Here is a 15,245-nt window from a genome sequence, read left to right on the forward strand (position 1 = left end):
GCCGGAGATGCGCGGCTCCAGTCGCGAGCTCATTCAGTTGCTGAATTGCGCAACGGCTTACGATTTCGGATTGCGAATACGAATGCGCGAGCGAGCGTCCGATTTTGCTTGATGCATTAGGGCCTGAGTTTCTCTGCATGCTCTTGTAACTCTTTAATGACCAAGACAAACTAAGCAGTTGTTTCTTTTTGCATATCAAAGCACAGCTTGCTTTAGAAATTAATGAATGTTTGGCTCCATAAAGTTTTTTTTTTTTTGCTTTGTGATTATCTTACAGTGAGGATTTTTTTTTTTTTACAGTAACTGACACCATGCTGCCTAATATTATGTTGAGACAAACATCTGTGCTAATTGCATTTATTGGAAAAATGTACCTGTTCCAACTTACATACAAATTCAACTTAAGAACAAATGTACAGTCCCTATCTCATATGTAACCTGTATATACATAGAATAAGAAGCCAGGAACACACCAGAACAAGTGTGCCTTTATTACTAGAATAGACTTGTGGATGGAGATCTCATTATTGAAGAGATGGAGCCCACATTATAGGATCTCATCCATCAGGTACCATCACTCCCTGTCTGCATGCTTTGTTTCAGCACCTTGCTCAGTATTAATCCACCTTCTGGTGCTGGTCAGTGTGACAACACATTTCAGCAGGCTGGCACTGGACAAACGCGTCCGACCGACCCACATGCAATACGAGGCGTATGCCCATTTCCTGGCAGCCGCACCCAGTCGGGGTACAGTCAGGCTGTGCGCTCCTCCGGACGCCAGGAGGCTCCTCGCAGCATTTGCAGCTCATCGCCTCCTCCTCCATTGAGCGCTCAGCCTGCTGCAGGAGGAAGCTGTGCACAGAGAGGACACAGTGTCACCCCTCGGGTGTCCCCGATCTCTGCTCACCCGGCCTCAACCCTGCAGCTGCTCGCCGACCTGTTGATTTCTTCCTGATCGCTGCACAGCAGAGGATTGCACGCTTCCAGCATGCACCATATTCTCTGATAAACTTTTCTGCTTTGTGTTCTGCAGACGATCTGAACACTTTACACTGGAGATCGAACTGACTATAATCTCAGCAGATCTAGGGGTGCTTACACTGATGTGACTGCACTGACCGTTCTCAGCACTTGGTATTACAGACTTGACAAGAGATACAATTGTTGCAACTCTTTTCTCCCACAGACTACAATACAGGAATATTTTCCTGTTGCATTTAGACAGCATTCGTTTCCCTGTTGCATTACTATAGTGTTTATTTTTTCTGTGGTATCTTTAAAGTATTTTTTGTTGCATTTTTCAAAGATACAATTTTTATTTGTTGCATTTCTGCAGCACCCATGTTTCTCAGTTGAACCAGTTTTCTGTTTGATAACATTTGTTTTTCTCTGTTGCATTTCTGTGGCACTCATTTTTATCTGTTGCAAATTTTTTTCAGCACCTGATTTTTGTTTTCGGTTGCATTTTTTGCATGCATTTTCTTTTCTTTTTTTTTGCAATTTTTGTCCCCATCTCAATTACCCTGTGAGACAGATAGTCCATTTTAGGGTTTCTTACCTTGTTGTTGTCAGCGTGGTGTCGTCATGTCTGCACCCCAGGTCTTTCCTCCACCCCCCGAGGTCTCTGCTGCAGCTCACATCCCATCGTTGGAGAGGTATCAGGAGATGTATGAGAGATCAGTGCGGGATCCCAATGGTGAGTAGAAAACCTAAAAATAACAATTTAGTGTTGATTTGTTTGTGATTTACGAAAACTCTCATGCGTTATAAATCTTTAGCGACTTATAATGAATGAATGCAGCAGTTGTGGTTGCCATTGATATATCCAGGTTGCATTCCTGCACATTTCTATTTGATGGGTGTGTAGATCTGTGGATGGCAGAAGCTCCAACCCTGGTGTCACACTCCTCAATCTGATATTGCTTAGATAATAGGGACATCTGACACGTCTGTGGTCACATGTTGTCCCGTGTCCCCACTCGTGACTGACAGACACATTCACTTTGAATTTATTCACACTATGTGCGGTACATTGCGTCTACATTATGTGTGAAATGCAAGAACAAGATGCAGTGCAACAAATTGTTACAATGCATTGCTGCACCTATTTCTGTCCGTTTTAGTTTGCTGCCCCACTTAACGTAATGATAGGAGGCCACATCACAACGAAAGGCACTTCAGCTGGCCTCCTAGATTGTAAGCTCTTCGGGGCAGGGTCCTCTCCTCCTCGTGTGTCACTCTCTGTATTCGTCTGCCATTTGCAACCTCTATTTATTGTACAGTGCTGCGTAAAATGTTGGTGCTATATAAATCCTGTTTAATATTAATAATAATAATAATAATAATAATAATAATAATACATTGCAGTATAACGCACAAGAAAGCGCATACCTATAATATGAATGAATGCAGATGAGGATATCAAATAGAATGAATGCATCCACTGATTTCCAAAAACAAAGTTGGAAATTGATCTTTCCACACTTTTACCTGTTGGTGAGGTTTGATTTTTTTCTGCAGTCATTGGTACTTTTCAAATCGTCCTTGCAATATGGATGCAGAAAAGAATTGCTTGTCCTTAACTTCTTTCAAGATGCAATAGGGGAACACCATGGCACACCGCACCCATAACATGCTGTTGTGTGTTGCAATTCATTGGTAAAACCAGTGAAAGGTTTGTGGTTCTGCTGGCATTATGCTGCAATAGTTTGCAAATCACAAAATAAAATGACTTGCATCAGGTCCCAGTGTTGTGGGAATTTCCAGTACCCAGGAGGCAGCAATAACGTCACCCTCAACTCGGGAACAAAATTCAAGTAGTTTTATCCTACAGTTTGTAATATGACAACTAGGGTGCTGATGGAACAGCAGGTATATATTTAAATATGAGCTGCAGCACTGGAGTACATTGGTCATGCTGCACAGATTGCAGCCTGTCGATTTTTTTATTTATTGCACACAACAGCTGATGTCATAGGGCACAAGTCAAATAGCTTTTTTTTTTTAACATTTGCCAATGCTGCCTAAAGCCCCTGGTAATGCACTTTACATGTGTGGTTCACTGCAAAGTTAATTGTACCTTTAGGCACATGTATTGTGTGCTGCAACATACAGATGTATACACTGTGTGTTGTTTTGGACCTGTTTTTCTATCCATTGAGGTGCATTGACACAGCATTAGTTTTGAAGATTGCAGTGTACTGCATTATGGTGAAATTGTCTAAGTGACAGACCCTGTGCAGTTACATGCAGCTTACCATTCACTTGCAGCCAATTTATAGTGGTAAATAGCATAAAAATTAGAAAAAGGGCAGAAAAGACAGGGGTTTAACATTGCGGCAGAATGAAATCAAATATATTTTTGTTTCAAGTCAAAAATGAATTTCCAGCATAACTAGGAATACAATACAGTGGTTTGGGTCTGTCCCATTAACATCATGGGATTGCCGACCCTCTACCTAGACAGAACTTATACGGTAATTAAGCAAAAAAAAAACACAGTTCAAAACCCAACCCAACACGTGTTTCACCGATTGGCCTCTTCAGGGAGAGGTTGAGACCGTTAGCAAGAGCTGTATGATAAAGCACAAGAAAACATGAAAAAATGTTTTCATCAAAAACGTTGTGTTTCACTGCAATCACACAATTCAATTAGTTTTTAGGTATTAAAACAAGTGAAGTTAGTTATGTCTCTTATGTTATACAAATGTCATGTGAAAAGCAGTTTTTGTCATTATATATAGTAGAGTGAATACTTTAAAGCATACTTTAAAAAAGTATTCACTCTACTATATATAATGACAAAATTTGCACTTCACATGGCATTTGTATAACATAAGTGAACATAACTAACCACTTGTTTTAATACCTAAAAACTAATTGAATTGTGTGATTGCAATGAAACAACCATTTTTTCATGTTTTCTTGTGCTTTATCATACAGCTCTTGCTAACGGTCTCAACCTCTCCCTAACTTCACTTGGGCTCTATTTATAAACAGGGAAATCAGACATTCCCAGGTGGGGAATCTACCAGGTCTGTGTGTTTCACTGGCAGTACTTGATTCTCCACCAGGGAATGTTTTAGGGAATATCTGATTCACTGCTTTATAAATAGAGGCAGTTGCTAATTTCCAGGTCACCACAGAGATGGCAGCTGCTTACACTCAGGTGCACACGATTCAGCATGTGTGGTGATGCACATGCGTAGTTAGGATCTTACAGTCAGTTTACACCTATGGGTCACCACAATGCACTATTCACTTTACTTTTAATGAAACACACATGCATTTGAACACAACCCAATTATCATAAGATGTGGGATTCAGGGTTTCTAAATAAATGTTTTTTTCTGGGCCATTCTGATGCCTTGGCATCACATTCAAATATGCACATTCTACATTAGGGCAACACATCAGCAAGGAAAGGTGTGAATGGACCCTTTCAGATTCACTTTAAATGGATTGAAGCTCATGGATGTAAAACCAGCCACACTAAAAAATATAGGATTTATACCTGAAATACTTTGCAGTAAAAAGTAGGAGTTCTGTTGCAAGGAAACAGCCAAGTCTCACTCCATCCAGACCCCATTTAAAATAACGGCAGCAATCATTAGCCAGGCTTCAATCATTCATTTCGATTCACCATCATATCCTCATGTGTCATTTTGGTTTGCCGCACTTGTGACACTTTCTGTTAATATAGTAACCACATACAAGATGCCAAGAAAACGAATTTAGAATGCAGTTGCAGCCAGAAGTGTGGTGTTAATTTAGCCTCCATTATACCAATACATCATTCATTGCAGGTTACCCCATTGTTTTAGAATGGTGCTAATTCACACCTGTGCAAAGTATTGACATTCATTATCTGTTTTTGATTCATGGACATGTTTTGTGGGGTCAGTTGAGGACAATAACAGCACAAAAAAAATATTGAGCATGGAAATCTGCCAATGCAGCCCTAAAGGAAACCCGTCGTGAGATAAACATGAAGGCTGACAATTTTTGCCTCTGTATCTGAAAATGCTAATTACCTAGCTGCCATGCTGACCACCTGGCTTCATCACAATTAAGTTGTGTACACACACCAGCTACAGCCACTGGTAATCATTTGTGAACATTTTCAATGACATTAGAATGAATGTACTCTGTACAGACAGTGCTGTTTGCTTTTATGGTGAGGATGGGCTGGAAGCACCTCGCTGCATCCCCACCATTTGCAAACCACAGCAATCATACCTGTGTGTAGTTTAGCAATGTGGTAGGACAGGTCACCAAACAAGCCAGGGTCAGCTGTATAGATCCTACGTTTTCACCCAAGATGACCATGAACATTTATTTTGGGTGATGAAAATTCAGTGTATGTAGCAGAATGAGATGTCCGACTTTCTATGTTGTTCCAGGTAATGACATACATTTTTTAGGTTTATCAAGAGCCAGGCAATTAACAGTTTCGGAAGCTTGCCAGTAACTGCTTAACAGGTATGAATTTTATGCAGCATTTTAAAAAGGTTTTTTTAGCGAGAGAGACAAGAGGCAGCATTTTCCAAACCCCTTATGAAAATGCAGAACAGAAAGTGTGTGATATGTGAAAGTCACATCAAACAATTCATACTTAACATGAACTACTCACTGTGGTTATATATTGTGTTCATGTGGTCAAAGATGGAAGATGAATGAGTCCCACTTGCTGGGGGCAGACAGTCACCTTGGGGTAATTGGGAGCACCTGGTGGGATTGGGAGGGGTTACTTAGCTGGCTATTATAATATGCAGTACCTGGTGATAATGGCAAGATTCTGCAAGATTCTGCTGATTGACAGCCCATGTACACTTGGAATTTTATTGGCTATGGCTATGGCCATGTGGACAATCAGTTTGCTGGGAGGTTACTAGTATCCTAAAGTGGATGCTGGGCTTGGAATTTGCTATAGAAGCTGTTTTTGATGTTTGTATTTATAATGTAAAGACATTAAAGGGAGCATAAACACATCATTCACCCTCCCAAATGTATTTTCCACTGCTTAAAAAATGTTTGGCAAACACTTGTGTAGTGTCCTTGTTCAAGGCTATGAAAATGGCTTGGCAGGAGACCTGAGATGCCGCATGAATCTTCTCTGTGCAATGACAACCACTACTGCAATCGGACCACTGGTAAATTAAAACATTCTATATCTCATATTTATTTCAATGGTATGTGAGGGTTCGCAAAATGGTGAAACGCTATGATGCTGCCTAATGCAACTCCAAATCTGAGCATAGCCTAAAAATGCTTTGATATTAGCGTTCTATTACTTATTTTGCTCAGTGCTCTTCTGTCTAATAATTGTACATATAGCATGCACTATATAGCAAGGAAACATTTTTTCCACAATGGTTTTTTTTTTTGCATATCAAGTAAATTATTACTCGCACAGAATAAACTTTTTACTCTGTGTGTACAGAAGGTTTCAGCATTTGTAAAGTGGCTTGTATTTGTGGCTTGTTCACATAGACTGTTGTAAAGCTATGCTGTAACCATTTGTATAGGCAGCCACCTTTGTCATGTTGCCTTTCTTCCTAGTAGTTGACCAATACATTCGTTTAAGCAGTGGGTTAAAAAGACAACCAAATGCCAGGCAGTGCAAGTAGCATCTGAGAACATGAGATCTACTATGAACATCTGTCACCAATTTTTGTACACTTGCTAGATAAGTGGGCTTGGGGAAAGTTTGCATTTGTGCATTGCGGTACACTGCATCACAATCATTAGGGGGGCCTTGCACATAGCACACATGCAAGTTAGCAGAAAGTATAAACATGGCCTTTAGGTTCTATTTGTACATACCAATACCCTAGCTGTATTTATGATCCTTCAGCACATTCTAAGTTGCAAACTACTAAATGAGTAGGCATGAGTAGGCATGAGTAGGCAATGTTCTGTAGCAGGTGTGATCCATTGCTCTCTGCAGAACGACAGCCAGCTTCACATGTTAAAATCAGATATGACAACACGTATGTACTTCCAGGGGCCTTACTAATTGTTTTCAGATTGAAATAATTACTTAGGTAGTCTTCGCATAGCTCACTGCTTCTAGCAATCTAGAAAGAGATGGTATTAAACAGATTACATGTTAAGTGGTCAGTTTAGGTCTCTTGTAGATTTGCCCCACTAAGGTTCCTTGGACCAGCCTGTTATAAATTTTTTGGCTGCTATCAGAATAGCTGCAATGCAAGATGTGGGTGTATAGGCTGTAACAATAAATTATAATTAGGTATGTGATGTTTTCTGCAGTGTCAGAGATGTCCTCCATCACAGGAACGTCAGACCTCTTCTCCAATCTTACAGAAAAACAAATTACTCCACACAGATCTAATGCTGTCCCTACGTCAATCATACATCATCTTTAAACCTCTGTGTGGCAAAGCATTGATTTTTACAGAAATGGGTTGGCAGATTTGAGGTGTCCTACAAGCTGTATACCCGGTAAATCTGAACAGTACTTTATGTTCCTGAATATTGGCCTTTGTGCTGCTGATATGGGTGCTGCAAATGCTTCACTGAAGCCACTAGCTGTTAAAGAGGAAGTCCGCTCAGAAGTGCCGTTTGAGTTTTTGAACAGATGCCAGTGAGAGGAACTTCTGGGGTCTCCGGCAGTGGGAGGGATTATTTTAAATTCTCCAGTTCTGATACCTGAAATAGTTATTTATAAGGAGTCCTACTCTCTGGTTTTTGTTTTACATTATGGAGAGGGGCAATAGAATAAAGCTTGGGGTAGAAGATAGGAAATACCGGTGTAATAAAGGTAGCCTGTTGAAATCGGGGTTCCATTGCTAACTTGTTTTTGCAAGACCTGGAACAATCATTCAGCTAATGGTGTGTTGTAACCGCTGACCTGTGTACTTTTTTATTTTTTATTTTATTTTTTTAGCCAGCGACTTAGTAGGTGGTGGGCAGTGATAGAGATGACAGCATCAGCTTTTCACCATTCATGTTCATTAACACCATTGAGCTGCATTAATGCACAGTATATCACTAGTGTTGTGCAATTCATTGTAACACATTGCACCCTAAAAATACATGTGAGCTGCAATGCACATGTACAACTCAGGGTGTCTTGTTCATTGCTCTGTGAAAAATGCAGCCTTTTCCATTTTCATATTGATTGTTTTATTTTAAATGTATGTCAACGGATAAGAACATGTGCCCTCAAAAACAACTTATTAGGTCGACAAAACTAAATCCAAGAGTTGTCTCCCGGTAAGAGAAAAGCCATAATACTTACATCTCTGGCGGTCTATATGTACTACCTCCACTTTGTTTCAGTGTAGCAGCCACAATCATTGTCCTTAGCATTTGACACTTTCGGGAGTGTTGGATTTCTGTATCCCTTACTGCACACCATGGTACCTTCCTCCAACCTCTACATTACTATGGACTTCCTGTGACATAGGGGCTAAATAACTATAGCAAGCAGCAGGTGACACTGACATTTGGAACTTCTGGACAGTCACAGATGAAGACTGCAGTAATGGAACAGATGGAAGGTAGAGTACGTAGAGCCACCAGAGAGATGAAAATATTGGCTCTCCTTTTACAGGGGACTGTCATTTAGATTTCCTAAGATACCTGACAGGATCTCTTTAAACGAAGTTGGTGGTAAAGGCTCCTGGCAGACATTAAATAAAAAATAAAGCAGCAAGTATATTTGGAACTCCTGCTTATTCTCACACACTGGGTCCATCTAGATATGGTGATCACATAATTTGCTCCCCTTGATAATCCTACTTGATGGTGCTGGTTCTTTGTGATTGGTTATGGAAACATCGAGCACTAGTATTTGCCATTAGAAGTCAGCAGTTACAGTCCTATTTCCATTCAGTATCCTAAATATAAAAGGGATATAAGGCATAGGAAAAAGGGGGCACCCTCAAAATGTGTTGCAGATGGCCAAGAGAGGTGTGGGGGATATAATGCCAGCTGTAAGTAATGTAATATCTGTTTTGGTCATATAAACCTTTTGTAAGAAATGTATATTTTGCACAGCCTTGACCTGAAATTTAAATTTTTTTTTTTTCTGCAGAATTCTGGGGTGAAATAGCAAACACTTTCTACTGGAGGGTGGCACCTTCTCAGCCGTTGCTCAGATACAACTTTGATATCACTAAAGGAAAGATTTTTGTTGAGTGGATGAAGGGTGGTGTGACTAACATATGCTACAATGTGCTGGACAGGAATGTGCAGGAGAAGAATCTGGGGGATAAAGTGGCCTTCTACTGGTAAGCCTCATCCTTCTTCACATGTGTTGAAAGCTGACTTAAATCTATGTGAATATTTCTGGGTCTACGACACAGTGTTGAAGCCATTGGATCAATTAGAGATCTAGTTATTGTAGTAGAGTTCAGAAATTGCGGCCGCCATATTTCCCATTTAGTGGTCTTTGTAATCATGGAGATCTTTAAAGAGCCACTACACATATTACTTGATGGGTTACGAAAACCTATATGATAATATCATTTATATGTAAGAGTTTAACCAATAATTAACCCTGGGCACATTCACTTATAGTCCATAGGCATAAACAGGGCCGCCATGGAAAAACAGGGAAACTATGTACTGGGTCCTGATAATAAGTTCTTGGCTTTTTTAATTCTGCAAATTTTAGATTTGGTGTAAGGTTTACCTAGTATGGGCCCCAGGAAATTTTTGATAGAGACTCTGGGGTGTACACTGTACACCCTGGTATATGCATCCTATCCTCCATCCACAAATACTCGCTGTTTTTCATCCAACTTCCTGAGTCTTGTGTGTACAGACAACACTGATCAATATATAATATTATTGTTACAGTGTACACAAAAGTTATTTGTTGTACATAGAGCGAACCTACCACTGAAAGATGATACAAATTGCCATTGCTGAACTTGTGCTAAAACATTCTAATTGCCTGGATATAAAGCTGATCCTCTGGTTTCAGAAGTTGCAGTCACACATCCGAAATTAGCCTGCAAAAAACCTAAACCTAAAAAGCCTAAAAACCTGAACTGTATACCTATTTCGGGTCAACGTTCAGAGAATCAGAACATCATTTGGGCAAACTATATTTTTTTAGAACCAGATCTGCTATGGCAGTTCACATCATGCCCAGATGTAAGCAACCTTACAAGTAAAAAAAAAACATACTTAACCCTCATCAGCTCTAGCTAATTCCTTCCTCCTTTTCTCCCTTTAAAGGAAATAGTCGCCAAATAAAACTGCTGACAGACAGTCTTTATTCATGAAGAAGTCTCATCTGGCAGAGGTCGTTCTGCCTGCCTGTCAGCACTTCTTTCTGCACACCAAGCCATGCCGTACAGCTCAGTGTATAGTCTTGGTATGATCGGAAGTAACCCCCATACACAAGAATATCATCCAGTTTTGTGAGTTTGGCCATAGGATTCAATCCTGGAGGAAAACCAGGCAAAGATGGCAGCATTAGTGAGGCAGGGACTCATTGAGCCTGATTGTTTAAAGCCCTCCAAGACTGGAGAAGAAAGCCTATCATGGGTGATCCAGCAAACCTGGAATGGAATGGATTAGGTCCAGATTTGAAATAGCAAATTATTTTTAAGAAATTCATTCCAGGTTTGCTCGATCACCAGTCTTTGGGAGCTTTATTAAATCAGGCCCATTTTGGCTGTCTCAGTGTGGATGGGGGGGTTCTTGCATTTTGGCAGATAAGTCTACTATAATATGTCATGAACACATTATGGCAAAACCCTGGCTGCCAACAGCAGTGCTTACATTAGCTTTAAAACGTATTTAAAATTCATTCCATTTATCCATCTCATTCATTCAATCCCATTTAGGGGATATTATACAATTTTGCAACGTTTTTATGCATATCGTTCCACCATTGCTTGCCTGAAAACTTTGCTTTATTTAAATTCAGGTCACACAGGTCCCCTGCAGTTGAAGAGCTGATGTACTCGTTTCTTTTTAGCTATTACTACTCATATACTTGTTTCAATTGGTTCATAGCTAAAACGTAAAAACTGCTCTGCCCTATAATAAGTATACAGGTGCAAAATTTGAAAAGTGACTAAGAACCGGATATACTTTATATGGCTGAAAATGGTGTCAAGCACTCCTAAAAGCTATAATTTGTACATAACGAAGTACAGAAAATCCTGGCAAATATTTTACAACTAAACTTAAAAATCTTTGCGCAATCTTTAGGTTTACCAGGATTGTAACATGAAAACACCAAATGTCTAGAAGGCTCTTCAAAGGGGTTATTGGATCCAAAGCTCAATATTTGTATTATAATATAGCCACACAATTGTTGTACTGTAGTGGTAAAATTTACCAAAAACACAAGAACCGACTAAACTATCCAATCAGTTGTTATTCATTCAGACAATCCATTGTGCTACATAGTTTTTGATAGACCTTTAGCAGTTTCTCAACCTTTATACCATGGGGACCCCTTTGAAAATACTTTCAGGTCTTCAGGGAACCCCTACTATAGGTTCTGTTTCCACAGCTTGTAATATATTTGTCTTGTGATCAGTGAGAAGAATGGCTCTTGCATTGCTGACCATTGAGAAGAATGTCACCCTTACAGATAGCCAAAAAAGATTATTTGTGTCACCTAAACTGACCTGGGAGGCACATATTGGTCATTGCTCAAGGAACTAATGGTAACCTCTGGAAGAACCCTATGGTTCCCCAAAACCCTGGTTGCCAAACACTGATCTATAGGGTATGTATTCACATTGTGCATGTTGACACATACAGGTAATAACATGTACGATGGCCTTAACAGGTCCTGGTAAGGCACACACGATCCCCTGCCAGCACATAAACCCTCCCTTTAAACTCTTGAATTACACCTTTATAGTCAATATAAACAAAATGCTTACCAGAGCTATGTTAGTAATTGGTGGTAGTGAAGGGGTTTGCATGCAGTACAGTACTAGAACTTGTATGTGCTCTCTGGGGACGGCGTATTCATCATGGCAGTGGATCGATCCAGCTGTTGCTGTAATCTATCATCTTGTTAAATTCAGCCAGCTATCCATTTGGCAGACAGTGACGTTCGGATTTGATTTAATCAGCCGGGTCTGCAGGCATCTATGAAAGGTAATGAAATTGTGGTACAATACGTTCCGCCACAGATCTGTATTAGAAGTTATATACAAATGGCTGTGCAGCATATAATGAGCCTTGCAAAATGAGGCTGAGATTTCATTCATAATAGTAACTAAATGACAGGATAAGCATTGGAACTTTCTGGGTTTGTCTGTTTTCTATTCAAGGAAAGATTTTTTTTTCTGATGCTTGTCAGAAAGTCTCTGTTCTAATAAACTGAAGGTGCTTTGCTTAACCTAATTTGCTCTTTTAGAAAAAAAAATCATTATGTTAAACGAAGTAAAATTTACTTTTGCAAAGTATACCCAATCACATAAAAGTAAAATGAAAAAGACAGAAGTTTTGCTGGCATGTAATTGGATGATTAAAGTAAGCACAGCTTTGGTGACACTGGACTATTTTATTTTTTTTAATACAAGTTATTTTCCTTGTAATTTTACTATGACTTTCACCACTTACCCTGTTCGCTGCCTCCTCTCCTTGTAAAGCATGACATGACAAAAATCCAGACAGTCAAATTTATCTATGCAATCCTTAGTTTTTGGGGGGCCATGTTGCCTTGCAGGGTCCTATGGAACCGTACAGTAGCCATCATTTGGCTGATATGTATAGTGAACCCTGAGCAACGAATGCACCTATTTCCTCCAAGAAAAATGTTTATTGGCCCCAAATTTGCTCAATAATGGGCACAAATGTGCATTGTTGTTATGACACAAGAAATGATCGGACTTTGACACTACAGGGTGAGGCACACAGGAAGAAATCTTTGCACATAATGGCCTTCCCTAAAAATAAGAGGGATGAGGGCACAAATTAGGAGAACTGTTGACTTCTGCACAAGTTTGCAATTGCAAAGCTGATTTTTAATGCTTTATTATTGCTTAGACCTAGCTGCCACCTATGTCGATTCCAGCTCAAGTGACTGCGGGGTCTTGTAGGACCTCAAGTGCCTATTAAACCAAGGCTGGTAAACAGAAGCTGTCCTTGTTCTGTTTTAAAATGAAGCTTGGTTTTAAGTGGTAAATTGTCCTTGCACATAATATGCTTTATCGGCCAAGCGCAGCTGAGGCAATACAAATCGGAAAGGTTCCATCCTCTCCATATCAATGCCCTGACAACACGATTATTCATACTTATGCTGCAGACTGAATTCCTAATCATGGGATGGAATGGATGGGTCTTGCCACCAGCTCCAATTTTTTCCAATAACTTTAAGGCAGTTTGGGATTTATTCTGAGCACCCTGGGAAAGCGGAGTACATAATAAACAGGTACAGTTATGCCTTGGCCAGACTTCTATGTGGTGGAGGGGAATGGATGTGGGGCAGATTTTTTAACCTGATGGATGTTGCCATTAAGAGCTTTTTGCCGCTTATTCGGCAGAATAAAAGAAACATTGAAAACCCTTTTCAATTTATTGTTCTAATGAGGGTATTTCCCTTTGCTCTTCTATTAATTGCTACAGTAAGTGAAAGAAAATACAAAATGAAAGAAATTCTCCTGTTAGTTGCCACTAGAACAGGTGTCCCCATTAAAGGTTTCTCCTGTTCTGGGTACAACTGCAAATTTTTTTATTTTTTACATTTACTGTAAGAAATCATTTAGACCATATTCCAATATTTTGTATCCAATTCATGATCCCCGGCAGATTGGAAGCACAGAGGAGCAACAAAAAACAAACAAACTTTTGTAATAAAACATAATGTTTTCTTTTATCATGATGCAAAATTTCATGTTGTACACATTATCTTGAATATAAAAAGTTGAGCTTGCAAATTCTCCTTTCTGCAACTTAAGCCCCTTATTTTTTTTTTGACACTTGTCATGTTAAAGTGCCCATAGGTAGTCCTAACAAGCAAATAAAGTAGGCTTTAATTAGAAAAGCCAGTTGTAAAATTCTCCCCCTCCATCCCTGTACATTAATTTTCACGGCAAGAGCCATTACACTAAATGGACGGTCAGAATCTGTCAAGCATTATTGATCTTTCTTTCCTAAAGTTGTGCGTCAAGTGTTAAAATCGCAACCATTTATACAATGTATTTTTGACAGCTCAAGAGCCCTCCAGTCATAGATAAGCGCTCATACGTATCAGTATGCAGCACGGTTAGCTGGCACGCTAAGCTGGCATGCTAAGATGGTTCGTACGACACGCTGGCTAGCAAGGTGTAACCTTGTACACTTCACATCGGGAGAGTACTGTCAGCTTCCTGTCAGTAAGGTGCAGATTGCTGCCGCATATTTGAATGTAGATTAGTTAGAAATTTTTAATTTCTCAGTGTTCTTCATCTCTGTACAGTCCACATGTGCAGTTGTGTCATAAACTAGCACTCGTGTGCATGCAAAAGAGTCGCATTATCCGGACCTGGCTAATAAAGATAGGAGGGAAGACGGGCATTGTGGCTGCCAGAACCCTGTGGTGGTGGGTTAAGGGGTCACTTTTGCATGCAAGCCTGCCATATTGTGTAAATAAGCCATGCATGGTTGCATATGTGGCAAAATTCACGGTGCCAGCAGCAGATTTCCTTTATTATTCATGGTGGCCTTGTGAACTCTCTTGCTCCAGGGCCGAACCTGCCCCTGGTTTTCCCTGTACACCCAGACCTACACACAATGACACACCTCTGTGTATGTGGCCCAGTGATTTGGTACTGTTTACATAACAACATTTATTGTTTGCCTGTGCAGCAAGTGTAACCTTGTCCTCCTCAGTCAGTGCAATATGACCTTCATACATGTAATAATTCTACCGCCAGGAACAACACACGTATGTGTACAGTACACAGATGACTGAGAGTGACAGGCCCAGCTGCTGCCATGGTGACGGCGATCACTGAATGGATTGCTGTACTGACGGCTGTTAAGTCAGATGAATGAAGGAATTTATGTAATGGATAAATTTAATTTTTGTTTGTACACCGTGCTGAAATCCTAAACTACTACACGGGGAAGCTATAGGGCTGTGTTAAAGGGGATTTTTTGCATTTCTATTCAGGTTTATAAGATTCAAAACCCACTTAAACCTGGTCAGGGCTCCACATATTTACTTTACGTGTCATAGACACACTCGCCTTTTCTGCTTTTACTTTACAGGTCAATCTCTTTCCCCCTTTACCTTACAGGTCAGGGCTCCCTAC

General features: G+C 40.0%; 1 protein-coding gene across 1 annotated transcript in view; it reads left to right on the forward strand.

Annotated features, from left to right (window-relative positions):
* Window positions 1-689: 689 nt before the first annotated feature.
* Window positions 690-15,245, forward strand: part of ACSS2 (acyl-CoA synthetase short chain family member 2) — a 33,778-nt gene continuing 19,222 nt past the window's right edge. The window contains exons 1-2 of the mRNA XM_072403197.1: window positions 690-1,696; window positions 9,062-9,257. Of these exons, the coding sequence (XP_072259298.1) occupies window positions 1,585-1,696; window positions 9,062-9,257 (308 nt within the window). The 5' untranslated portion in view covers window positions 690-1,584. The remainder of the gene's footprint in view (window positions 1,697-9,061; window positions 9,258-15,245) is intronic.

This window comes from Pyxicephalus adspersus, chromosome 3 (genome assembly GCF_032062135.1).
Source record: "Pyxicephalus adspersus chromosome 3, UCB_Pads_2.0, whole genome shotgun sequence".
Lineage (NCBI taxonomy): Eukaryota > Metazoa > Chordata > Amphibia > Anura > Pyxicephalidae > Pyxicephalus > Pyxicephalus adspersus.